The sequence below is a fragment of the Capra hircus genome, chromosome 3, assembly GCF_001704415.2.
Source record: "Capra hircus breed San Clemente chromosome 3, ASM170441v1, whole genome shotgun sequence".
NCBI classification, from domain to species: Eukaryota; Metazoa; Chordata; class Mammalia; order Artiodactyla; family Bovidae; genus Capra; species Capra hircus.
The window spans coordinates 106812564-106838473 of record NC_030810.1 but is presented as its reverse complement, the minus strand read 5'-3'; the positions used below and the strand labels follow the sequence as shown (position 1 = coordinate 106838473).

General features: G+C 43.7%; 1 protein-coding gene across 2 annotated transcripts in view; it reads right to left on the bottom strand.

Annotated features, from left to right (window-relative positions):
* Window positions 1–25406, bottom strand: part of LOC108635661 — a 30539-nt gene extending 5133 nt beyond the window's left edge. For both annotated transcript variants that reach the window (XM_018046592.1, XM_018046591.1), the window contains exons 1-2: window positions 25285–25406; window positions 11377–11757 (exon numbers count right to left, since the gene is read on the bottom strand). In XM_018046592.1, coding sequence (XP_017902081.1) covers window positions 11377–11757; window positions 25285–25357 — 454 coding nt within the window. In that variant the 5' untranslated portion in view covers window positions 25358–25406. The remainder of the gene's footprint in view (window positions 1–11376; window positions 11758–25284) is intronic.

The following is a 25910-nucleotide window of genomic DNA, read 5'->3' as shown; positions in this document are numbered from 1 at the left end:
AAGTTCTGGGAGCCTGAACTTAGGATGAGCTTTACTCTTATAGGTTCCGTACACACAGTTACACTTGGCACCGGTTGATTGATTACCTGGTTGCTATGGTATACGGGCAGTTACAGAGCACGGGAGTTGCTATGGGTTATGTGCAGGGAATTGCCAAACAGAAACTCATAGAAACAGGAATAGAACATTCCATACCTATCAGAACATCTTATGCTAATAGTTGATTGCTAGGTCATCTTGTTCCTATCTTGGCGCAGCAAGCATACTTTATAGAAGCAGAACTAGCATGAAGTTATTTCTGAATGTAAGTTTTAATTTTTCCTCTTCAGTCTCCCCTCTTGGAGCCCCTTAAATCTTATAAGGCATCAACTTCCTGATCTTCTTGGCCCAGGGGCTGATAACCTCTCAGGCTAGGAGGTGTGTGGTGCCCTCTGTCTGCGGCAGCTTCTGCTAGGCTGGAAACTGTCCTCAGGATTAATGGCAAAAGGCACGATAAGAGGAGACAGGTCCCAAGGAAGAGTTGGACTATTCATACTAGAGTTTTGAATCCTCCTAGATAAGAAAACCATCCCTCAAGTAGCTCTCCAGGATTCCATCCCTTCCAAGTCTGGACTGGAACATGAGCTATTTTAGTCATTTTCCTGGTTATTTCTTCCGTGACCTTGCCTTTATCATCTATCTGCAGACAACAGTTGCTAAGACTGAACTTCCCACATATGCCCCCCCACCCCCTGTAGCTGGTAAGTAATCTAGAGCCAGGTGGTTCTGATAGATAACATTATGCATCTTGGTTTGTTGTTCTGCCAATAAGTTAAGAAACTTGACCATTTCATTAGTAAAGATCTCAACCACCGCCAGGAGCCAAATAATTCTGTTAAGCATGTAAATTGGGGTTTGGTAGCCCCAGGACCCATCTTCTGCCCAATTGGCTAGCGCATAGTATTGGATTATATATTCAGGAGGCCATTCATCATCTTTCTAATTTCCAATCTGTAGAGAGCTGCACTTTTTGATGAGGCCTCTGTCTTTATAAACTGGGACTCCCAATGATTCACCTTGGGCTAGGGGAAGTAGGAAAAAGGAGAGATGATTAATCCCCAATAAGCATGCCTCCTGACCAGTTGGCTGGCAAAATTGAATATGCGTTAGCCCCACAAATCCATTATAATAATCCTTCTGGAGCAGGCCAAGGGCCTTCAGTGGACAAGTCATCCCATCTGGTCTTTAAATTGGGGAAGCTTGCGAGAGGGTGAGGATTAGGCTCTGTATAGTTTGTGTTTCCCCACCAATCAGAGGTGTGAGTAGTTACACTATAATATCTTTGGCCAAGACAAGTGAGGCTTCCTACCAGAACATTGAATATTGGGCCCCACAGCACTGGAGAGTTTTTGCCAATTATGGAAGTCTTTAAATGCCAAATTCTGACCCTGGTTTTCTTGACTTCCGCTGAGCTGTTGAAGGGTCTCTGGAGATCTGATTCTTTAGCTTCCCAGGGCCTTTGTTCTCCCATCTTAGTTAACCCACACACATAGCAAGAAATAACCATTAATGTCTGGGCTATGGTCTCTGCTAAAGCTAAGAACAGGTTTTTAGTTTTGACTGAAACAGGAGGGGGACCACTTTCTATCTCTTTATAAAAAGAATGGAAGAGCTTGTGTGTGGATGCCAGGAATGGAACAAAAATACTCTGGAAATCCAACACAGTTCCTGGGTCAGCACCTCTCCCATTGATATAAATACCAATTTTAAAACCTTTTTTTTTTTTTTCATTTTGTGTCCCCAGGGTTGAAGATAGTGAAACTGACAGGATTATACATCCCTAGTTCACAACTGGGGACAACAGTTCCCTTCTGAAGGAGAGTTATCTACTTTTATCTTTCCAGGTTGTCCATGTGACACAGCTCCAGTGAGGACAGTAAGCCCAGTAATCACCATAGCAAGAGCATTGGGTGGGTGCTAATTCACACATATATTTGTCATTAAACACATACTCTTGTCCCATGATAAGCCCCACATTTTATAGTATTCCAGGGGTTTCTGTTAATAGCAGCACACACATCAAAGTGAACTGATGCCAGAAATTCTAAATTTGTAATTCATGTCTGGTTAATCAGAAGCCCTCCTTCTTGGTGCCGAACCTCTAACCAATCTTCATTAGGAGGCGATCTGGGGGTCAAAACAAGAGTATTGGCCTTCTTGTTGACAAATAGAATAGGTTGCCTTGTTATGAACACAGGTTTCTTGGGCCTCTCCTTGGCAGGGGAAGTGAGTATGGTGAAGCAAGGTCCAGGTGACCCCCTGACCTGATCTAGTCATGTGAATGCATGGAGTACATGTGGGGTCTGTTTTACTTTCTAATACACTATAGCTCAGCAGGATATAAACTGCTATTATACAAAACATTTAATCCCACTTAATAATCCCATTATTTTGAGGATAGATTGTAGCCAAAGCAATCTCTCATGTTTGACTCACAGAAAGCATCAAGGCCAGTTGTGCAACCAGTCCCTACCTGGCAGGGTGTCATTGTAATCCTGACTTTCAGATGTCCCTTGTCAAATTCCTCAAGTTTCCACCATGTGTGGACTGCCAGCCCTGGAGTGACAGGAGCAGGGTTGAAGATCTTGGGCAGGATTTGGGTGTATATAAAGGAAGACCCAAAGTGGCTGGTTCAGATGAGCCTCAGTAGTCCAGTTCTCTCGCACTTCTAGAGGGGCTACTATCTACACCCAGGTATGGTGAATCCAAGAAGTGACACTTGTAACTTACCAATAGTAGGGGTCACCAGGATGACTGTTTGAGGGCCTGTCCAGACTGGCTGAAGTGGTTCCTCTTTCCAATCGTTAACCCGTACCTCATCTCCTGGCTTACAGGAATGAACCCAATTGCCCTAGGAACAGGGGTCCTTTCTAAGGTTTCTCGAGTAACATGGTGAAAGACTTCCCAGGGCCTGGAGGTGTCAGGACATCCTCAGGTCAGCTGGTTGTTGGGAGTTTCCCTTGAGGTTCCCTATCACTGGAGGTGGTCTCCCGTCTAAGATATCAAAGGGAGAATAGCCTGAGGACCACAGGGTGCACTGGGCCCAGAGCAAGTCTGGGGTAGCATGTCAACCCAAGGAAACTGGGTCTCCTGACAGAGCTTTACTAACATAGTCTTGAGGGTCTGATTCATGTGCTCAACTTTCCCTGAGCTTTGTGGCCTGTAAGCAGTGTGGAGCTTCCATTGGACTCTCAGTGTCTTGGACAAAGTCTGGATTATCTCAGATACAAAGGCTGGCCCATTGTCATACCCTATGGAGACATGTAGTCCATACCTTGGGGATATCTCTCTTAGTAGGGCCTTGGCCACCTTGCATGCCTGTTTAACATGCCTGGGATAGGCCTCAGCACATCCCTAGTAGGTGGAGACTACCACAAGTAAATATTTAGAACACTTGCAGGGCATGACTTCAGTGAATTCAATTTCTAAATCTTCAAAGGGCAGTGTCCCAATTGTCTGAACCCCTGGGCTGGGTTTTGGTCCTTGGCTGGCATTGTTATGTGCACAAGTCATATACTTAGCACAGATCTGGGGACACAGGGTCAGGAGCTTAGGAACGAAATAGTAGCAGCTCAGTAAACTTTCCAGCACAGTTTTCTTTAGGTGAGTTGTCTCATGGAACTGTTTCACCAGCTGGACTGCTATACTGCTGGGGACAAAGACCCTTTGGTCTGGAAGCCTCCACCAGCCCTCTTTTTCTTTTGTTCCTCCCTCATAGAAAGCCCATTGGTCTTCCTTGGTATATCTCAGGGATGGAGGCAATTCTGGGGCCAAGAGTACCTTAGAAATTGGCTCATGGCCTACCGTGGGACTTGGTTGGGTTGCTGCCTTCTTGGCTATCTGGTTGGCCAACCGATTCCCTTTGCTAACTGGATCAGTTCCTCTTTGATGGCCTTTGCAATGAATGCCTGCCACTTGGGAAGACTTTCAAACTGCCTCTAACAGCTGAAGGATTTCTTCTTGTTTTTGATCTCTTTTCTCCCTGCTGTCAGTAGTCCCCTTTCTTTATAAAGGACTCCATGAACATGTAAAGCAGCAAAGGCGTACCTTGAGTCAGTGTAGATATTGACTTGCTTTCCTTCAGTGTGCCTTAATGCCTGGATAAGTGCCCACAGCTCAGCCCGTTGTGCTGCCCACCCTTGTGGAAAGGCCTCAGACTTTACTATCTTGTCTGTTGTTGTTATTACATAGCCTGGCTTGTGTTGTGTGCCCTGAAGAAACTGCTTCCATCAGTGGACAATTCCACTTCTGGGTTTTGGAGGGGAACATCCATCAGGTTTGGCCTGCTCAAGTAAATTTCATCTATGACTTCATTGCAGTTATGATCAGGGGTTCCTGCCTCCTTAGGTAAGAAGATAGTGGGATTCAGCATTTGCACAGTCTCAAAGTGGACCCGTGGCTTTTCACAGAGTAGTCCCTGATAGTGAGTCATCCTGGTATTGGTGAGCCACTTGTGCCCTTGGCTGTTCATCAGCGCAGTAAGAGCATGGGGAAATTTTACATTTATATTTTGTACTAGTGTAAGCTTATCTGCTTCTCTAACCAGGACCACAGTGGCAGCTAATGCCTGGAGACATAGAGTCCATCCCATGGTCACAAGATCCAGTAGTTTGGGCAGATATGCGACCAGGCACTGCCATGGCCCAACTGTGTGAGGACCCCCAGTGCAGTGTGATTTTACTATACACGAAGGGGTTAAAGTCCCATGTCACATCTAGCAGCTCTAATGCTGGAGCGCTGGTCAAAAGTCTCTTTATCTCCCTGAAGGCTTTTCCTTGTTTAGGCTCCCACTCTAGGGGGTCCTTACCAGACCTTGCTATGGTTTCGTGCAATGATTTGGCAATTTCAGAAAAACCAAGTATCCAGATCTGGCAAAATCCAGCAGCCCCAAGGAACTCACAAACATTTCTTGGTGCCTGGCCGAGGTATTAAGCAGATGGTTTTTTTCCTATTATGCCCAAGTGCCCGGTAGCCTCTAGAGGTGACAAACCCAAGGTACTGACCTCCTGTCTGCAGATCAGAACCTTTTTCCATGACATCTTATACCCCGTGGTGGAGAGTAGAGTCATCAGGGCTTTGGTGGCTTTCCAGCAGTCCTTTTTGGTTTGACTGGCTAGAAACAGGTCATCTATGTTCTGGAGTAGGGTGCAGTTCAAAGTTTCTCTGGGGAAGGCAGCAAGATCCACAGCCAGGACTTCACCAAACAGGGTAGGTGAGTTCTTGAAGCCTTGCAGCAGTCAGGTCCAAGTCAGCTGTGTCTGTCTCCTAGTGGGTCTTCCCACTCAAAGGCAAAGAAGGGCTGGCTGGCTCATGACAGCAAGACAGAAGAAGCCATCCTTGAGATCAAGAGAGGTGAACCAGCTTGCATAGCTGAGTAAGAGGCTCAGGAGTATGTAAGGGTTTGAGACCACTGGATGGATAGTGATCATTGTGTTGTTGATGGTGCAAAGATCCTGGTTATGGAGACAGTCGTTCCCTCCAGGTTTCTTAACTGGTAGGAGCAGAGTGTGGAGCAGTGAAGAGGGACTGACAATCAAAATTTTGGTGCCATGCAGGCATTGGATTCCCAGGCATGCCTCCTGTGGTATTGGATATTGCCTCTCTCTGACAGGCGTGGCCCTTGGCTTCATGTCCACCATGATGGGCATGTAGTTTTTAGCCAAACCTGGGGGCCCCTTTTCTGCTCAGACAGCAGGAAACTCCTTTAGCAGGCTGGTTGGATTTGTCTGTTCTCTCTCTGTGGAATAGAGGCACACTTCATCTTCCCTGGACATGGTCACAGCCATCATCAGAGCTAATTGCCTCCACAGGATGAGGCTCGCATGCTTCCTGGGGGCAAAGGTAATCTGCACTCCAAGCTTTGTCAGTAAGTCTCTGCCCAGTAGGGGAATGGGGCACTCCAGGAAGTACAAGATTCGTGAGTCACTAGGGGGCCTTGCTGGCATGAGAGGGCCTTACAGAATGAGTGGGCAGTCCTGTCCCCTGTGGCCCTAATAATAGTTGCTGTTTGACCTGTTAGGGGAGTCACAGGTGTGATTATCACAGAGCATTCAGCTCCGGTGTCCACCATAAAAGTCATTGATTGTCCCTCTACTTTCATTGCCACCATAGGCTGCCAGGAGACCTAGTCTGATTCTGCTCCTGCCAAGCTGATAAGGTCTTGAATGACTGACTCAGGCTGGTACCTTCCTTTGTTGAGTTGATTGAACTTCTTTGACCATTCACACATCCTTCTGCAATGGAAGCATTCATTCTTTCAGTGTCCGGTCTCTTTGCAATAGGTGCACTTATCAAGATGTAGTAGTGGTCTCTTCTTGTCTTCCCCTTTCCAAGGGGGAACAGTCTGTTTCACTGGATCTGAGTTCCCCAGTGCAGCAGCCAGCAATGACAGCTTCTACTTCATTCACTTGCCAGCGATCCTTTGGGCTTCTCAGTAGTGGTTCACAAACACCCTGTTTGCAACCTCCAGCAGCTGAGTGGCATTCATCCCAGTGAAGCCCTCTGTTTCTGGAGCTTATGTCAGATGTCAGCATAAGACTGAGCCACAAACGCCGTGTTGACCACGCGTTGGTTTTCTTGCACTTCAAGGTCAAAAGGGGTGTACACCCAGGATGCTTCACATAGTCTCTCATAGAACTCCATGGGTGATTCACCTGGCTTCTGGTGCACCTCTGTTGTCTTAGACATATTGGTTTGTTTTCTGGCTCCTGCCCTCAGCCCCTGTAGCAGGGCTTTCCAGTATTTGTCAAGGGAGTCCTTCCCATCCAGGCCATTGAAGTCTCAGTTGTGCCAAATGTCCAGGGTAGCCCCGAGGGTGCCTACCCTTGGATCCATCTCTGAGCCTCTGAAAGGATTCAGCAGCATTTCTCAGTGTTGAAGAGAGTCAGGAGAAGATGGCAACAATTGTCTTGGGTAGGTTTGTGGGTGTGAAAAATAGACTCAAAAAGATCAATCATTGCCTGCAGTTTCTCTGAGTAAGATGGAGTGTGGTGTTTCCAGTTGAGGAGGTTGGTAGTGGTAAAGAGTTGGTAATAAAGGAATGGGCATCCTAGCTGGACAGAGTCATCCTCATTAATCGGGGGGCGGGGAGGGGGGCTCAGGTCTCATGTAAAGGCATCAGCAGGGCTGTGGGCTGTTGAGCTGGCTGGTTGTCTGAGCGAAGTTGCTGTGGGCTCTGAGGGTGCTCTGGATTTGGAGGTGATGGAGACACAGATGGTGGAGGGCTGTCTGGTAAAGGGTGAGGAGGCTGAATGACGACTGGTGGAGCAGTTGGAATGTAGGGCAGAGGCACAGGAGGCTCTTCTTCAGGGTCCCCTTGGTGGATAACCTTTTTACGGCCCTTTTTTGCTTTCCTGGTGGCTCAGAGGTTAAAGCCTCTGCCTGCAATGTGGGAGACCTGGGTTCGATCTCTGGGTCAGGAAGTTCCCCTGGAGAAGGAAATGGCAACCCACTCCAGTATTCTTGCCTGGAGAATCCCAAGGACGGAGGAGCCTGGTGGGCTACAGTCCACGGGGTCGCAAAGAGTCGGACACGACTGAGCGACTTCACTTCACTTCACTTCACCTCACTCGCCTTTTCTTGGAGCCAGCTGGGCCACAAAGATCCTACAATGTCCCTGCTGGTTTGCATAGAACTTAACCCAAGGAGTTAGCTGATTGGTATTTGCGACCAGGAGTCTATGTATGGAAACTGGTCTGGGTGCCCAGGGGTCCCTGTCACCGCTCAGTATACAGCTCTAACCGTAGGAAGGTCTAGAGTACCCTCTGCAGGCCAACCCACCCTGAAGGTGGGCCATTCTGACTTACACAAGGTGCAGATCTTTCCCGAGGTCATCTTAACCCCATAGTCTCCAGAGAAGTTTTTCTTAAAATTTTTCATCATACAATCTAAAACAGTTGGCTTAGAGTAGCTTCCCCCATATTGATAAATGGAACCTACCTCTCTGACCAGGAAGGAGATGGGTGCACACGGGAAGGGCCTAGTCTTAGGGCCTTATAGCCTAGGTAGCACTGACATCACCACTCCTGGAAAGCCCAGTATTCCCACACAGTGCAGTTTCGGGTCTCCTTGAAGATGGCCCTGATCGCTAAATGCCTCAGGGAGACAGGACTGAAAGGAGGCAATCCCTTGTCATGGGATTCATGGAGGAATAATTTCAGGTGGGGTTCCGGAGGGGGTCTGGGGTGATTGACCCTCTCGCAGGCACTGAACAAGTGGAGAGAGCAGTATGCATACTCCTTGCCTAGGTGAAGGGCCTGAAACCCTTGGGGAATCAGGGAATCATACGGAAAAGGTGAAAGAGGAAGGCAGCCTCATAATGAGAATCCAAAAGTATGCAGGAGCATGTCAGAGTGTGCCCCTCCACACCCGCTGGCTCAAGGGACCAAGAGAAAGGGAGGTACAGAACCGCCTGGCAAAAGAGGAAAGTTTTTTGAGGAAAACTCAATTTCTCAATAATTGGCTCAAAGAGTCAGCTGATGGAAAGGGAAAATGAGCATTCAAAATGTTAAGAAAATAATTTTGGCAGAGGGTCCTAGGGCAAAAGAGCCATTTGTACATACACAACTTCTAATTCAAATCAGTAACCAGTTGTCCCCCTCCCTGTGTATCCTTCCTTGTGTTGGTGGCATGAAGACAAACAAGTGTGGGTACCCCCTCCAAGAGGAGACCATTCAGGTGCCCACCTGGCCATGTCCCCATGGGGAACTTAGATACCTCTTAGCTTTGGTAGGTCAGTATAAGCCCCTGACCAGGATCTGACTCACAGGGAGGGACTGGGTCCCTAAGAGACAGACTCTTCCCTGAGCCATATGAGGTCACCACAGAGCCACAGGTTAGGACCCACTCAGAATCCAAAACCATGAGTGCTGTGTAGCCACACAATCACCCTGGAACGAGGACAAACCAGGGCATTCACTCACACACACATTCAGACCAGAGGTCGTCACAACAGCTCCCTTCTCCGTAGTTCCCAGTGTTCCCTAACTGTTGCTCAAGGAGATGATCAATCTCCTCTTCTACCCATTGAGGTACAACATGACTGGGGACTGGCCCTGGGGCCTTACCTTATTGAGAAGTCTTGCCTGGTGAGTTGGTCCATCCCTCCAATGAGTCCAGTCAGGGCTCAGCCACATGGAGTGTCAAAATGGCAGTCCAAAAGAGAACCCAGAAAACCATCAAGGTCCTCCTTGTTTGTCTCGGATTTCCTTCACTCCGAACTGGCCAAGCCACTGGTGCAGTGTCTCAAGGGGCCAGTGTGGTTGGAATCTCCCTGGGACTTCCAGAAATGTTTCAGAAGTCAAACCATTGAGAAACCAAGCACCACACTTGGAGGGTTGGAGAACTCAGGTTTATTAAGCCAGTAATCCCAGACAAGCTAAACTTCTGAGGTTCTAGGGGCCCGAGTTCAGGGTGAGCTTTACTCTTATAGGGTCAGTACACATAATTGCAGTTGGCACTGATTGACTGGTTATCTGGTTGCTATGGGTTATGGGCAATTACAGAGCATAGGAGTTGCTATGGCTTACACGTAGGAAATTTCCAAACAGAAACTCATAGAAGCAGGAACAGAACATTCCACACTTAGCAGAATATCTTATGGTAGCAGTTGATTGCTAGGTCATCATGTACCATCTTGGCCCAGCAAAAATATCTAACTGAAGCAGAATGAGCATGAAGTTATTTCTAACTGAGTGTAAGTTTTAAATTTTCCTCTACAGCCACAGGATTGGAAAAGATCAGTTTTCATTCCAATCCCAAAGAAAGGCAATGCAAAAAATGTTCAAACTACCAGAAAATTGCACTCATCTCACACGCTAGTAAAGTAATACTAAAAATTCTCCAAAATAGGCTCCAACAGTATCTGAACTGAGAATTTCCAGGTGTTCAAGCTGGATTTAGAAAAGGAAAAGGGACCAGAGATCAAATCAACAACATCTGTTGATTATAGAAAAAGCAAGAGAGTTCCAGAAAAACAGCTACATCTCTTTCACTGACTATGCTAAAGCCTTTGACTGTGTGGATCACAACAAACTGTGGTAAATTCTTAAAGAGATGGGAATACCAGACCACCTTACCTGCCTCCTGAGAAATTTGTATGCAGGTCAAAACCAACAGTTAGAACTGGGCATGGAACAATAGACTGGTTCCAAACTGGGAAAGGAGTATGTCAAGGCTGTATGTTGTCACCCTGCTTATTTAATTTCTATGCAGAGTACATCATGTTGAAATGCCAGGCTGGATGAAGCACAAGCTGGAAACAAGATTGCCAGGAGAAATAGCAATAACCTCAGATAAGCAGATGACACCAAGCTTATGGGAGAAAGAAAAGAGGAACTAAAGAGCCTCTTGATGAAAGTGAAAGTGATGAGTGAAAAAGCTGGCTTAAAACTCCACAACAAAAAACTAAGATCATGGCATCCAGTACCATCGCTTCATGGCAAATATATGAGGAAACAATGGAAACAGTAACAGACTTAATTTTCTAAGGCCCCAAAATCACAGCAGATGGTGATCACAGCCATGAAATTAATAGACACTTGCTCCTTGGAAGCAAAGCTATGACCAACCTACACAGCATATTAAAAAGCAGAGACATTATTTTGCCCACAAAGTTCCATGTAGTCAAAGCTATAGTTTTTCCAGTAGTCATGTATTGATGTGAGAGTTGGACCATAAAGAAAGCTGAGAACCAAAGAATTGATGTTTTTGAATTGTGGTGTTGGAGAAAACCTTTGAGAGTCCATTGGACTGCAAGGAGATCAAACCAGTCAATCTTAAAGGAAATCAGTCCTGAATATTCATTGGAAGGACTGCCCCATTGGAAGGACTGATGCTGAAGCAGAAGCTCCAATACCTTGGCCACCTAATACAAGGAACGGACTCTTGCCAGCATCAGAAAAGTCTCTGATGCTGGGAAAGACTGAAGACTGGAGCAGAAGGGGAAAACAGAGGATGAGATGGCTGGATGGCATCATCTACTCATTGGACATGAGTCTGAGCAAGCTCTGGGAGTTGGTGATGAACAATGAAGCCTGGCATGCTGCAGTCTATAGGGTCACAGAGTCAGACATGACTGAGTGACTGAACTGAACTGATGACAAATACACTTCTCACAAATTTTCTTTCTCCTTTTCCAAAACACTGAAATTATTTTATCCCTGGTTTGAATCCCAGCTCTGCTCATTTGTGGTCAACTTACTTATCCTAATTCTGAATGAGAAAATAGGATATGAAGACTGATGTCTTGAAGGGATCCTGAAAAATGGAGCCTGTGTGAAACTCCTACCACAAAAGCAGGAGGGAAGCCATAGGGTAGGGTGCGGAGGTGTCACTTACCATTGACAGTGAGGCGGAAAACCTGGGTAAATTCTATTCCTCCAGTGAAGCTGGCTCGAGCCCGGTACTGCCCACTGTCCTCTGGGGTCAGGTTCTCAATCCTTAGGGATGTCACATTGGGCACATGGACCCTCTGCTGGTACTTGTCCTGGAGGCTGACCCAGGTTGGGGTGTCTTTCCCACGGTGGACTCGCAAGAAGACTCTGTAGTTTGACTCAGGGCCAAAGCCCCACGAGACCTCCTCTGGGTCAGCTTCTTGCTTCTTGGTCACATGAAACAACACAGAACCTCCTCGTATCCCCTGCAGGGGAACATGAGCTCCAGAATCCTGAGCTTCAGAACCACGTGGTCCAGGATTATGGGCCACTGTGCTGCAGATGCCTAGGACAATGGAGATAGTAGTTTTTCAGTTAAGAAAAGAAGAGAAAGCAACAGAACTCATCTTTTTCATGAAATCCAACCAATACACTCTCCTGATTCTTGGAATGCAAATACAATGAATTTAAAATAATTCTGGAATCTAATCCTGGTTCTGATGGTGCCTAACCTTGAACAATTTACTTAAACTTGCTAACCCAGATTTTCCTTGCTTGGCTGATAATGATGTGTGTGAATTATGTGAGATCATGGTCTGAATCACATTTTCAGGTACATATAAGTGTGAAATTGTAGAAGGAGCTACCCCAGTGTCTCGCAAAGACACTCCTTCCCCCTGTTAACACCGTTTTGACACCTCTTCCCCTGGAATATGGGCTGCACCTAGTGATTTGCTTCCAAGGAATAGAATACAGACACAGATGGATGTCACTCCATGTTACTAGGTTACACAAGACAGTGATGTCCTTCTTCCTTACACACATACTCTCTTTCTCTCCTTCACTCTCTTTCTCACTCTGAGGAATACACCTGTCATGTTTTCAGCAGCCCTAAGGAGGGGCCCACATGGCAAGGAACTGAGGGAGCCTCTGGCCAACAGCCAGGGAGAAACTGAGGCCCTCAATCCAACAGGCACATTGCCTCCCATCAGCAATTGCCCAAGTGAACTTAAAAACAGATCCTTCTTAGATGACCCCGGGCTGATGCAGCCCCAGCCAAGACTTTGATTTTAGCTGGGGACCCCTTGAGCCAGACAGGACCCAGCTGAACTACCCCTAAGCCCTGACCCACAGAAATTGTGAAACCATATTGGGTGGTGATTAAGGCACTAAGTTTTGGGGTGACTGGTTATACAGCAATAGACACCTAATACAAATATGAAGGCTGCTCTCCTTCCTGTTCTTTACAGGCAGTGTAGTAGTCAGGACAGATAGACTGTGCTGTGTAAAAAACAGTTATAATACCCCAGGGTCTTAGAACAAGGGGTGTTTATATCACCCACCCCAGGCCCCAAAAGAGAGTGAGAGAGAAGTCCTATCACACATGGAGGAGGTGCCACCTCCTTGTAGCTGCACCCATGGAACTCAGAGCATCCTCACAGGCTCCCAGCCCCACAGCAGGGAGGGGAGACTGGAGAATCACCCAAGGGTTTCCCTGCTTCTGTCCAGAAATAGTGTGATTTCTGTTTTTGCTTTTTTGCCACCAGTGGTCACAAGGCCCTGGCTAACTGCCAGCGACTAGAATATGAGAGGGAGCACGTGAGTATTTAGTGAATTCTGCTGTCCCTGCCACCAAGTCAGCACTTCCCAACAAGCCCCTGAGAGATCGTAATGGGCCTTCCTCAGACACTTTACTGCAGAACTGTGACCAGTTGGCACTTTCCCCTCAGGGCCAATTGCTCCAGAGCTTATTTTCTCCCTTGAGGCTTAAACTCCAGGGACCTGATACCCTCTGCCCTTTAGGAGACCACGGTAGGACAGTAAGGACCAGGGAAAGTGCCACAGAATAACTTTATCCTGAAAGGAAAAACAACCTCCTTCTTCCAGCATATCAAGGTTTGCCTGGGTGGGGCTCTGACTGCCGGGGACACAGTCTTCTCTCCAAATCAGTACATTCTCATCTCAAACCTGCCTCCCTCCTGCTGTACTAATGCCCATTCCTGGTCTCACTGGAAGCAGAGAATAGCTCATGCCAGCATTCATAAGCACAGGTGTTTCAGATATTTTTGTATTCATTTAATCATCAACTCATTTAATAAGGCATTTCCTCAGGATCAGGCCTTCACCACAGTCCTTTCAGCTCCTCTTACAGAACTCACAGACCCTCTTACAGACCCTCATAATGAGGTTAATGACCTTTTAGTCCCAAGTCAAAAGGCTTCACAACATGTATCATTAGGGAAAGTGGTCCATGAGAGTAAAAGTTATTCATTCATCCATATATCCTGTCTGGCTCCTCAGAGCTCATCCTTTGTCCCTTCTTTCCATACCTCACTCCCCTATGAGACCCTAGTGCAAGACTACGTCTGGTGCAAAGGACTGCTGCCCTGAAAAGCAGCAGTCACCAATCTTTTGAAACTAGTGACTGGTATCATGGAAGACCATTTTTCCGCAGACTGGGGATGGTTTCAGGATGATTCAATCATATTACACTTACTGTGCACTTTATTATTATAATGATACATTGTGATATATAATGAAATAATTATATAGCTCACCATAATGCAGAATCAGTGGAAGCCCTGAGTTTGTTTTCCTGAGCTTTGGTAGTAATTTGAGTGATGGGGAGTGGCTGTAAATACAGATGAAGCTTCACTCACTCACCTGCCACTTATCTCCTGCTTTGTGGCCAGGTTCCTAACAGACCAGGGACCAGTGCTTGTCCATGTCCCAGGAATTGGGGGCCCCCACATCTGGTCCCTTCACTTCATGGGAAGTAGATGGGGAAACAGTGGAAACAGTGTCAGATTTTATTTTGGGGGGCTCCAAAATCACTGCAGATGGTGACTGCAGCCATGAAATTAAAAGATGCTTACTCCTGGGAAGAAAAATTATGACCAACCTAGATAGCATACTCACAAGCAGAGATATTACTTTGCCAACAAAGGTCCATCTAGTCAAGGCTATGGTTTTTCCAGTGGTCATGTATGGTTGTGAGAGTTGGACTGTGAAGAAAGCTGAGTGCTGAAGAATTGATGCTTTTGAACTGTGGTGTTGGAGAAGACTTGAGAGTCCCTTGGACTGCAAGGAGATCCAACCAGTCCAATCTGAAGGAGATCAGCCCTGGGATTTCTTTGGAAGGAATGATGCTAAAGCTGAAACTCCAGTACTTTGGCTATCTCATGTGAAGAGTTGACTCATTGGAAAATACTCTGATGCTGGGAGGGATTGGAGGCAGGAGGAGAAGGGGACGACAGAGGATGAGATGGCTGAATGGCATCATTGACTCGATGGACGTGAGTCTGAATGAACTCCGGGAGATGGTGATGGACAGGGAGGCCTGGCATGCTGTGATTCATGGGGTCGCAAAGAGTCGGACACGACTGAGTGACTGAACTGACTGACTGACTGACTGTAAAGTACACACCCTGGTGTGAGAATGGACTCCCCCACACAGTTCACAGAAGGTCAATTGAGAAGAACTGGGCAAAACTTTTCTACCAGTCCCTCTAAACAAATCAGGACAAAAACCCGATGGCCAGAAGGTCCCCATGACACAGTGCCCTATCCCTCTCTCACCAAAAACAGAGCTGGCACAAAGCTTGATCTTAGAATATAGCCTCCAGAACTAAGGGAAACAAATGTCTGTCGTTAAGCCACTTGGTCTGAGGCATCTTGTTTTGGCAGTCCACACAGTGTAACACGCCCTGCAGATTTTAGAGAGAATATATTCCTGCTGACACCTTGATTTTGGACTTGCGAGGACCAGAACTGAAAACATACATTTTTGTTCTTTTATGTCATCCAGATTTGGGATTCTCAAGAAGAGATTAGTGCCTAAACAGGAAGAAGAAAAGAAAGAGAGAAGTCTCTCTCTCTCTCTCTCTCTCCCCCCGCCCCTTTCTCTCTCCCTTTCTCCCTTTCTCTCTCAGCCCTCTCCGCATGTCTGTCTGTCTTTCTTATGTAATCTTTGAGTCCCAGAAACTGTAGGAAAAACAAAAGAACTCTAACATATCTCTCTAGTGAAATAAAATTGAGAGAAGGGAAAGCTTACATTTTACTGTTGACATTAAGGTACCTAGTCAAACGGGATGTAATGTCATGCAAAGTTCATTGTTATTTCAAGATGTCTGTTTACAAATGCTTTCCAGGTGGCACTGGTCATAAAGAAGAAGCCTGCGAATGCAGGAGACTTAAGAGACATGAGTTCAATCCTCGGGTCAGGAAGATCCCCTGGAGGAGGGCATGGCAGTCCACTCCAGTATGCTTGCTTAGAGAATCTCATGGACAGAGAAGCCTGGAGGGTTATAATCTGTGGGGTCACAAAGAGTCAGATACAACTGAAGCAACTTAGAATGAATGTTTACAAATGCTCTCTAATCCACTGAATTTTATATAACTCTGACAAGTTCATATAATGACTGAGATACTAAATTCAACAATTAAAACAATAAAAGTTTTTCAAAGTTTCTTCAGAATTGATACTTCACTGGGTCTTATTATTTTTCATCAGTTTTTATTTAATTTCATTATAAACACATAACCTGTGATGAATGAGATATACAGAGAACAAGATGGTTGAGGAGTAGGTGGATGCAGAGCACATCTCCCTCCACAGATACATCAGGAATGCACCTTCAGACACAGAAGTGCTTGCAGAACACCACCTGAGAGCAGACAGGAGTACCTGACCGCTGGAAAACAATATATGGAAGGATGAAAAACTCGGTAGGATAAAGGAACTAGTGGGGGAAACACTAGGACTGGACCTGCCTCAGCAGTTGGGGAAAATGAAGCAGGCATCTGACCCCACATCAGGGCAATTGTCTGGGTAAGAGGAGAAACATTTAAGGCTGAGAGTGAAACAGCTGATCTGTGGCAGCCTAAATGGAAAGAGAATCAGTCTTTGCTGTAGTCATACCCCAGACAGGGACACAGGTCCCCTAGGCAGTGTCTGGGAGCTGGAATGCAGGGATTGTGGAGTAATCCCAGGGCAAGGGCTGCTGTTGACTGCAGAGAGGCAGACCTAGGGGACCTGAGGCAGCATGTTGTGATGGGAAACGCCTGTGGAGGAAAGTCAAGCAGCCATGGAAGCAAGGCAATACTGCTGAGTCATGCATTGGGGGTGGAGCTAAGGGGGTTGCACAAGTGAAACCCAGGGGCACCTTGCTGTGGCTTTTTTCTCCAGTGTCTGCTTCAGTTAGTTGTGTTCTTAACTGGTAGATATCATTTTTGGTTTCCTTTGTTCACCAGGTCGATCTATTGTACTTTATTTTTGTTTGTTCTGATTTTGCTTAGGAGTGTATATGTATATGTGTATATTCCATTATTTAAATAATTACTTTCCTGATTTTGTAACTGCCATTTGTCAAATCAAAAAATTCCTAGAAACAAATGACAAATTGATGACAAATCAAGACCTATGAGATGCAGCAAAAGCTGTTCTAAGAGGGAAGTTCATAGCAATACAATCCTATCTCAAGAAACAAGAAAAACCTTGAATAGACTACTTAACTTTATACCTAAAGCAACTGGAAAAAAAGAACAAAAATTCCCAAAATTAGAGAAGGAAAGAAATCATAAAGATCAAAATGAAAAAGAAATGAAAGAAATAATAGTAAAGATTAATAAAACTAAAAGCTGGTTCTTTGAGAAGATAAACAAAATGGACAAACCTTTAGCTACACTCATCAAGAAAAAAGGGAGAAGAATCAAATCAACAAAATTAGAGATAAAAAACGAGAGGTTAAAAGACAATGCAGAAATACATAGGATTATAATAAAAGACTATTATGAACAACTATATGGCAATATAATGGATAACCTGGAAGAAATGGACAGACTCTTAGAAAAACTCAATATTTAAGACTGAAGCAGGAAGAAATAAAAATTATGAAGAACACAATTATAAGCGCCGAAATAGAAGCTGTGATCAAAATTCTCCCCAAAAAAGGGAAGCCCAGTAACCAATGGCTTCACAGAATTCTATCAAACATTTAGAGAAGAGCTAATGCCTATCCATCTAAAACTCTTTCAAAAACTTGCTGAGGAAGGAACACTTCCAAACTCATTCTATGAGGCCACCATCACCCTGATACCAAAATCAAACAAAGACAACACACAAAAAAGAAAACTATAGGTCAATATCACTGATGAGCATACATGCAAAGATCCTCAACAAAATTTTAGGAAGCAGAATTCAACACCACATTAAAAAGCTCATACACCATGATCAAGTTGGGATTATTCCAGGGATGCAAGAATTCTTCAATAAACACTAATCAATCAATGTGATACATCGTATTAACAAATTGAAAGATAAAAGCCATATGATAATCTCAGCAGATGCAGAAAAACCCTTTGACAAAATTCAGCACACATTTATGATTAAAACTCTTCAAAACATGGGCACAGAAGGAACCTACCTCAACATTTCCTTCTCCAGTGGACCACATTCTATCAAACCTCTCCACCATGACCCAGCCATCTTGGGTGGCCCCACATGGCATGGCTTAGTTTCACTGAGTTAGACAAGGCTGTGGTCCATGTGATCAGATTGGCTAGTTTTCTGTGACTGTGGTTTCAGTTTGTCTGCCCTCTGCTGCCCTCTCTCAGCATCTACCATCTTACTTGGGTTTCTCTTACCTTGAATGCGGGGTATCTTTTCACAGCTACAGCAAGCAGTGCTCCAATGAAGAAGGGAATGGCTAACCACTTCAGTATTCTTGCCTTGAGAACCCCATGAACAGTATGAAAAGGCAAAGAGATAGGACACTGAAAGATGAACTCCCCAGGTCGGTAGATGCAAAATATGTTACTGGAGATCAGTGGAGAATAACTCTAGAAGGAATGAAGGGATGGAGCCAAAGCAAAAACAACACACAGATGTAGATGGGACTGGTGATAGAAGCAAGGATCTATGCTGTAAAGCGCAATATTGCATAGGAACCTGGAATGTTAGGTCCATGAATCAAGGCAAATTGGAAGTGGTTGAACACGAGATGACAAGAGTGAGCATTGACATTCTAGGAATCAGTGAACTAGGATGGACTGGAATGGGTGAATTTAACTCAGATGACTATTATATCTACTACTGTGGGCAGGAATCCTTTAGAAGAAATGGAGTAGCCATCACAGTCAACAAAAGAGTCCTAAATGCAATACTTGGATGCAATTTCAAAAATGACAGAATGATCTCTGTTCATCTAAGGCAAACCATTCAATATCACAGTAATCCAAGTCTATGCCCCGACAAGTAACACTGAAGAAGCTGAAGTTGAACAGTTCTGTGAAAACCCACAAGATCTTCTAGAACTAACACCCAAAAAAGATGTCCTTTTCATTATAGGAGACTGGAATGCAAACGTAGGAAGTCAAGAAACACCTAGACTGACAAGCAAATTTGGCCTTGGAGTACAGAATGAAGCAGAGCAAAGGCTAGTAGAGTTCTGCCAAGAGAACACACTGGTCATAGCAAACACCCTTGTTCAACAACACAAGAGAAGACTCTACACATGGACATCACCAGATGGTCGACACTGAAATCAGATTGATTATATTATTTGCAGCCAAAGCTGGAGAAGCTCTATACAGTCAGAAAAAACAAGACCAGGAGCTGATTGTGGCTCAGATCATGAACTCCTTATTGCCAAATTCATACTTAAATAGAAGAAAATGGAGAAAAACACTATACCATTCAGGTATGACCTAAATGAAATCCCTTATGACTATACAGTGGAAGTGAGAAATAGATGTAATGGACTAGATCTGATAGACAGAGTGCCTGAAGAACTATGGATGGAGGTTCATGACATTGTACAGGAGACAGGAATCAAGACCATCCCCAAGAAAAAGAAATGCAAAAAAGCAAAATGGCTGTCTGAGGGAGGCCTTACAAATAGCTGTGAAAAGAAGGGAAGTGAAATGCAAAGCAGAAATGGAAAGATATACTCATTTGAATGCGCAATTCCAATGAATAGCAAGGAGAGATAAGAAAGCCTTCCTCAGTAACATAAGCAAAGAAATAGAGGAAAACCTAGAATGGGAAAGACAAGATCTCTTCACGAAAATTAGAGATACCAAGGGAACGTTTCATGCAAAGATGGGCTCGATAAAGGACAGAAATGGTAGGGACCAAACAGAATCAGAAGATAATAAGAAGTGGCAAAAATACACAGAAGAATTGTACAAAAAAGATCTTCTTGACCCAGATAATCACGATGGTGTGATCACTCACCTAGAGCCAGACATCTTGGAATGTGAATTCAAGTGGGGCTTAGAAAGCATCACTACGAACAAAGCTAGTGGAGGTGATGGAATTCCAGTTGAGCTCTTTCAAATCCTGAAAGATGATGCTGTGAAAGTGCTGCACTCAATATGCCAGAAAATTTGGAAAACTCATCAGTAGCCACAGGACTGGAAAAGGTCAGTTTTCATTCCAATCCCAAAGAAAGGCAATGCCAAAGAATACTCAAACTACTGCACAGTTGCACTCATCTCACATGCTAGTAAAGTGATGCTTAAAATTCTCCAAGCCAGGCTTAAGCAATACATGAACCATGAACTTCTTGATGTTCAAGCTGGTTTTAGAAAAGGCAGAGGAACCAGAGATCAAATTGCCAACATCCACTGGAGCATCAAAAAAGCAAGAGAGTTCCAGAAAAACATCTACTTCTGCTTTATTGACTATGCCAAAGTCTTTGACTGCGTGGATCACAAGAAACTGTGGAAAATCCTGAAAGAGATGAGAATACCAGACCACCTGGCCTGCCTCTTGAGAAGTCTGTATGCAGCTCAGGAAGCAACTGTTGGAACTAGACATGGAAAAACAGACTGGTTCCAAATAGGAAAAGGAGTATGTCAAGGCTGTATATTGTCACCCTGCTTATTTAACTTATATTCAGAGTACCTCATGAGAAACGATGGGCTGGAAGAAGCACAAGCTGGAATCAAGATTGCTGGGAGAAATATCAATAACCTCAGATATGATGACACCACCGTTATGGCAGAAAGTGAAGAGGAACTAAAGAGTCTCTTGATTAAAGTGAAAGAGGAGAGTAAAAAAGTTGGCTTTAAGCTCAACATTCAAAAAACTAAGATCATGGCATCTGGTCCAATCACTTCATGGCAAACGGATGGGAAAACAGTGGCTGACTTTATTTTTTCTGGGCTCAAAAATTACTGCCAATGGTGATTGCAGCCATGAAATTAAAAGACACTTACTCCTTGGAAGGAAAGTTATGACCAACCTAGACAGCATATTAAAAAACAGAGACATTACTTTGCAAACAAAGGCCCGTCTAGTCAAGGCTTTGGTTTTTCCAGTAGTCCTGTATGGATATCTGAGATGGACTATAAAGAAAGCTGAGCACCGAAGAATTGATGCTTTTGAACTGTGGTGTTGGAGAAGACTCTTGAGAGTCCCTTGGACTGCATGGAGATCCAACCAGTCCATCCAAAAGGAAATCAGTCCTGGGTGTTCATTGGAAGGTCTGATGTTGAAGCTGAAATTCCAATACTTTGGCCATCTGATGCAAAGAGCTGACTCGTTGAAAAAGACCCTGATGCTGAAAAGATTGAGGGCAGGAGGAGAAGGAGACGACAAAGGATGAGATGGTTGGATAGCATCACTGCCTCAATGGGCATGGGTTTGGGTGTACTCTGGGAGTTGATGATGGACAGGGAGGCCTGGCGTGCTGTGGTTCATGGGGTCACGAAGAGTCAGATGTGACTGAGTGACTGAACTTAACTGAACTAACCTCAACATAGTAAAGGCCATTTATGATAAACCCATAGCAAAATTTACTCTCAATGTTGAAAACCTGAAAGCATTCCCCCTAAAATCGGGAACAAGACAATGGTGTCCACTTTCCCGCTATAGTTTTGAAAGTCCTAGCTAAAGCAATCAGAGAAGAAAAAGAAATAAAAGGAATCCATATTGGAAAAGAAGTAAAGTTCTCACTGTTTGCAGATGACATGATACTATACATAAAAAACCCTAAAGATAGCATCAGAAATTTTCTACAAATAATCAGTGAATTTAGCAAAGTCACTGGATACAAAATCAATAAAGAAATCACTTGCATGCCTATATACTAACAATGAAAAATCAGAATGAAAAATTAAGGAATCAATCCCATTTACCATTGCAAAACAACAACAAAAAATATCTAGGAATAAACTTACCTAAGGCGACAAAAGAATTGTATACAGAAAACAGATCACATACAAAGACATCAGATAGTAATAAATATGGTGAAAATTAACTTTACAGTAATTAAAGAAATAGATGTTAACTCAGTGGTAAAGATATACAGATAATAAGCAATGGTTTGCTCATACATTTTCTGGTGTCATTATAAACTGATTCTACCCATTTGGAAAGCAGCTTGGTTATATGTCGTAGGTCAGGGTGCTCCTACATTTTGACTCAGCAGTCCCATTTCTGGGAATCTAGCCAACAAAATACTCCAAAATATGAGAAAAAGTTCTGTGCTGCAAGTTGTACATCACAGCAATATTGAAAACTTGGTGACCACTTGAAGATGCTAGAATAGAGGCTATACCCAACTCCCTGTACTCTGGACCACGACGTTGCTTCGTGTTTCTCTTCTTTGTACACATCATTCTGATCTCTCCCTAAGCACTCTCCTTGCCCTGTGTCTGTGAGCTGAGCCCTCTTACTTATCATCAACACTTTCAATCAGCATTTTCCAGGCTCCCTCTTTCATATCCTCAGCACCTCCTACCTTCTCCCAGTTTGACACTTGGAGACCACCTGTAATTACTTGTTTACCTGCCTGTCTCCTCCACTCTACTGCACCCTCCTTCAAGGGTGTGGTCTATCTCCTTTTAATCTGAGAATTACTAGCACCCTGCCAGTGTTTCAGGTGCTTGATAAATATTTATATTAAAAATCGGTGAGTCATTTACTCAAATATTTTACAGACATTAAGGATGATGATTATAAAGAGTTATGTGGTAACATGTGACTGTATTATAATGCTCAATTTTATTTATGTGGAAATATCTCAAAGTAATAGGAAAGTTAAATGGAACAAGCAAGATGCAAAATGGTACACAGTGTAGGTTGCCATTTTTTTAATAATAATAATAAATCATGTTGCCAAAGAATGGAAAATTTATATGTGCACACTTTCTCTTGTTAACGAGTAGGCTATGTATGAAAAAAAATTTAGGTGTTAATTCTTTCAAAATGATAATATGGTTAGACTATGGGATTGTGGGTGATTGTGTTTTCATGTTTCTGGTTTCTATTTAATGTGGTTATATTGCTTTTACAATGACAAAGATAAAATTATAAGTAAAGACAAACAAATAACTAATTTAAAAAAAAGAAAATTGTATGACACTGATGAAAGAAATCAAAAATGACATAAACAGATGGAGAGATATTCCATGTTCCTGAGTAGGAAGAATCAATATTGTGAAAATGACTATACTACCAAATGCAATCTACGGATTCAATGCAATCCCTAGCAAATCACCAATGGCATTTTTCACAGAACTAAAACAAAAAATTTTGCAATTCATGTGGAAGCACAAAAGACCCCAAATAGCCAAAGTAGTCTTGAGAAAGAAGAATGGAGCTGGAGGAATCAACCTTCTTGACTTCAGATTATACTACAAAGCTACAGTCATCAAGACACTATGATATTGGCACAAAAACAGAAATATAGATCAATGGAACAAGATAGAAAGCCCAGAAATAAACCCAGGCACCTATGGGTACCTTATTTTTGACAAAGGAGGCAAGAATATATAATGGGGCAAAGACAGCCTCTTTAATAAGTGGTGCTGGGAAAACTAGACCATTACATGTAAAAGAATGAAATTAGAACACTTCCTAACACCATACACAAAGATAAAATCAAAATGGATTACAGACCCACATTTAAGATCAGAAACTAGAAAACTCTTAAAGGAAAACATAGAACACTCAATGACATAAATCAAAGAAAGATCCTCTATGAAACATCTTCTGGAATAATTGAAATAAAAACAAAAGTAAAGAAGTGGGACCTCATTAAACTTTAAAAATTTGCACAGAAAAGGAAACTATAAGCAAGATGAAAAGACAACACTCAGAATGGGAGAAAATAATAGCAAATGAAGCAACCAACAAAGGATTAATTTCCAAAATATACAAGCAGCTCATACAACTCAATACCAGAAAAACAAACAACTCAATCAAAAAAGGGAGAAAGGCCTAAACAGACATTTCTCCAAAGAAGACATACAAATGGCTAACAAACACCTGAAAAGATGCTCAACATTGCTCATTATTAGAGAAATGCAAATCAAAATTACAACGATATAGTACACTCATTGTACAACTACAATCACCTCACTCTGGACAGAAAGTCATCATCAAAAAGTCTACAAACAGTAAATGCTGGAGAGGGTGTAGAGAAAAGGAAACACTTGCACTGTTGGTAGGAATGTAAATTGATACAGCCAGTAAGGAAGACAGTATGGAGATTCCTTTAAAAACTAGGAATAAAACCACTATATGACACAGCAATCCCACTCCTAGGAACATACATGAGGAAATATCAATCTCACTCCTAGGCAATATCATGAGGAAACCAAAATTGAAAAAGACACACATATCCCCTTGTTCATTTCAGCACTATTTACAACAGCTAGAACATGGAAACAACCTAAATGTCCATCAACAGATGAATGGATAAAGACGTTTTGGTACATATACACAATAGAATATTACTTTGCCATAAAAAGGAATGCATTTGAGTCAGTTCTAATGAGGTGGACGAACACAGAGCCTATTATACAAAATGATCAGTCAGAAAGAGAAAGATAAATATCATATACTAACGCATATATATGGAATCTAGAAAGATGGTACCAAAGAATTTATTTGCAAGACAGCAATGGAGAAACAGACACAGAGAACAGACTTACAGACATGATAAGAGGGGAGGGGAGGGTGAGATGTATGGAGAGAGCAACAAGGAAACTTACACTACCATATGTAATATAGATATACAATGGGAATTAGCTGTATGTCTCAGGAAACTCAAACAGGGGCTCTGTATCAACCTAGAAGGGTGCGATGGGGAGGGAGATGGGAGGGAGTTTCAAGAGGGAGGATATATATGTATATCTATGGCTGATTCATCTTGAGGTTTGACAGGAAACAACAAAATACTGGAAAGCCATTATCCTTCAAAGTAAAAAATAATTAGAAAGGTAAAAATAAATAAATAAATGAGATATATAACTTTCTCATGACAGTCATTCTTTAAGTTCCCTTTTTGCTTAGTTCCATCCTCTCTGCTTCGCCCTCCTTTCTTTCTTCTCCAAGTTCACCCCCTGCTGCAACCCACTTAGCAGTTTACTGTTCCTTCCATGGTTTCTTCATTCTTTTACAACATGTGGCTATACAGACACCCTTAAATTTTGGAGGCCACTCTTCCTTTTACAAAATTAGAATTTTATAGTCTTCAACATCCTGCATCAGCCCAAGAAAACTAGACTCCAGATGCTTCCTCCAATTCAGATACAGGGTTCTAGGTCTGCCCCTTCTGCATGGACAGTGGCAGAGGCTGTTACATCCCCTCTGTCAGGTCAAGGGGGCCTGGTTCCCACTCCTTTGGTCCCCAGAAGCTGTTTCCGTATCTCTCTCTATTCCTCTCCCCAAGTAGCCCCAGGCTGTCTTTGCTTCCCTGTTATTGAAACAGTAGTGACCTCACCTCCCTAGTAATGGATCCCTTACTCTAGCCAAGGCTGCCTCCAATCAGGGGTCGCAGCCTCAACACAACTTAAGACATCAGAGAGAGAAGAGGTCCCTGTATCTTGCCTCCTGCCACAAAGAGCCCAGGCTACTCACTGAGGAGAAGGCTGGTGAGTCCCAGGAGCCGGGTGGTCCGGTAGAGGTGGGGGTCTTCTGAGGAGGGTTCCATCTCAGGCTGCCTGCCAGCTTATGCAGCTACAGAGGAAACATTTAGGAGGAACAGCGAGAGAGCGGGAAAGGCTTCACTCCTAAGAGTTCTTGGGCTCTTGCCCACCCCAAGGGTGGGGCTATCAAGTTAGTTCTGGATGTCAGCTCACAAGGCTAGAATAAGCCATTCAGATGTTTCTTATTATCCCCAGAACCTACAATAGGACCTCAATAAACTATTGCAGAATAAATATATAAACAATTCTACTTTATGACTATGTTGCTGATGGATAGGGAGGCCTGGCGTTGTGCAATTCATGGGGTCGCAAAGAGTTGGAGACGACTGAGTGACTGAACTGACACTGTATTGGCAAGGTGCCCCATTCCTGTGGTCATGCTAATTTGGTGACCTCACACTCCTTACCCATGCCCCCATTATAATCCCTTTACTAGTTTCCCCTGGTTAACAGCTCAATCCAGGCATCCTTGGTCACTAATATCAACCTATGATCCAGCACAGAAATTACACTATTACACCCAGGATGGGCAAGATATCTTCTTCTTTATACCATTTA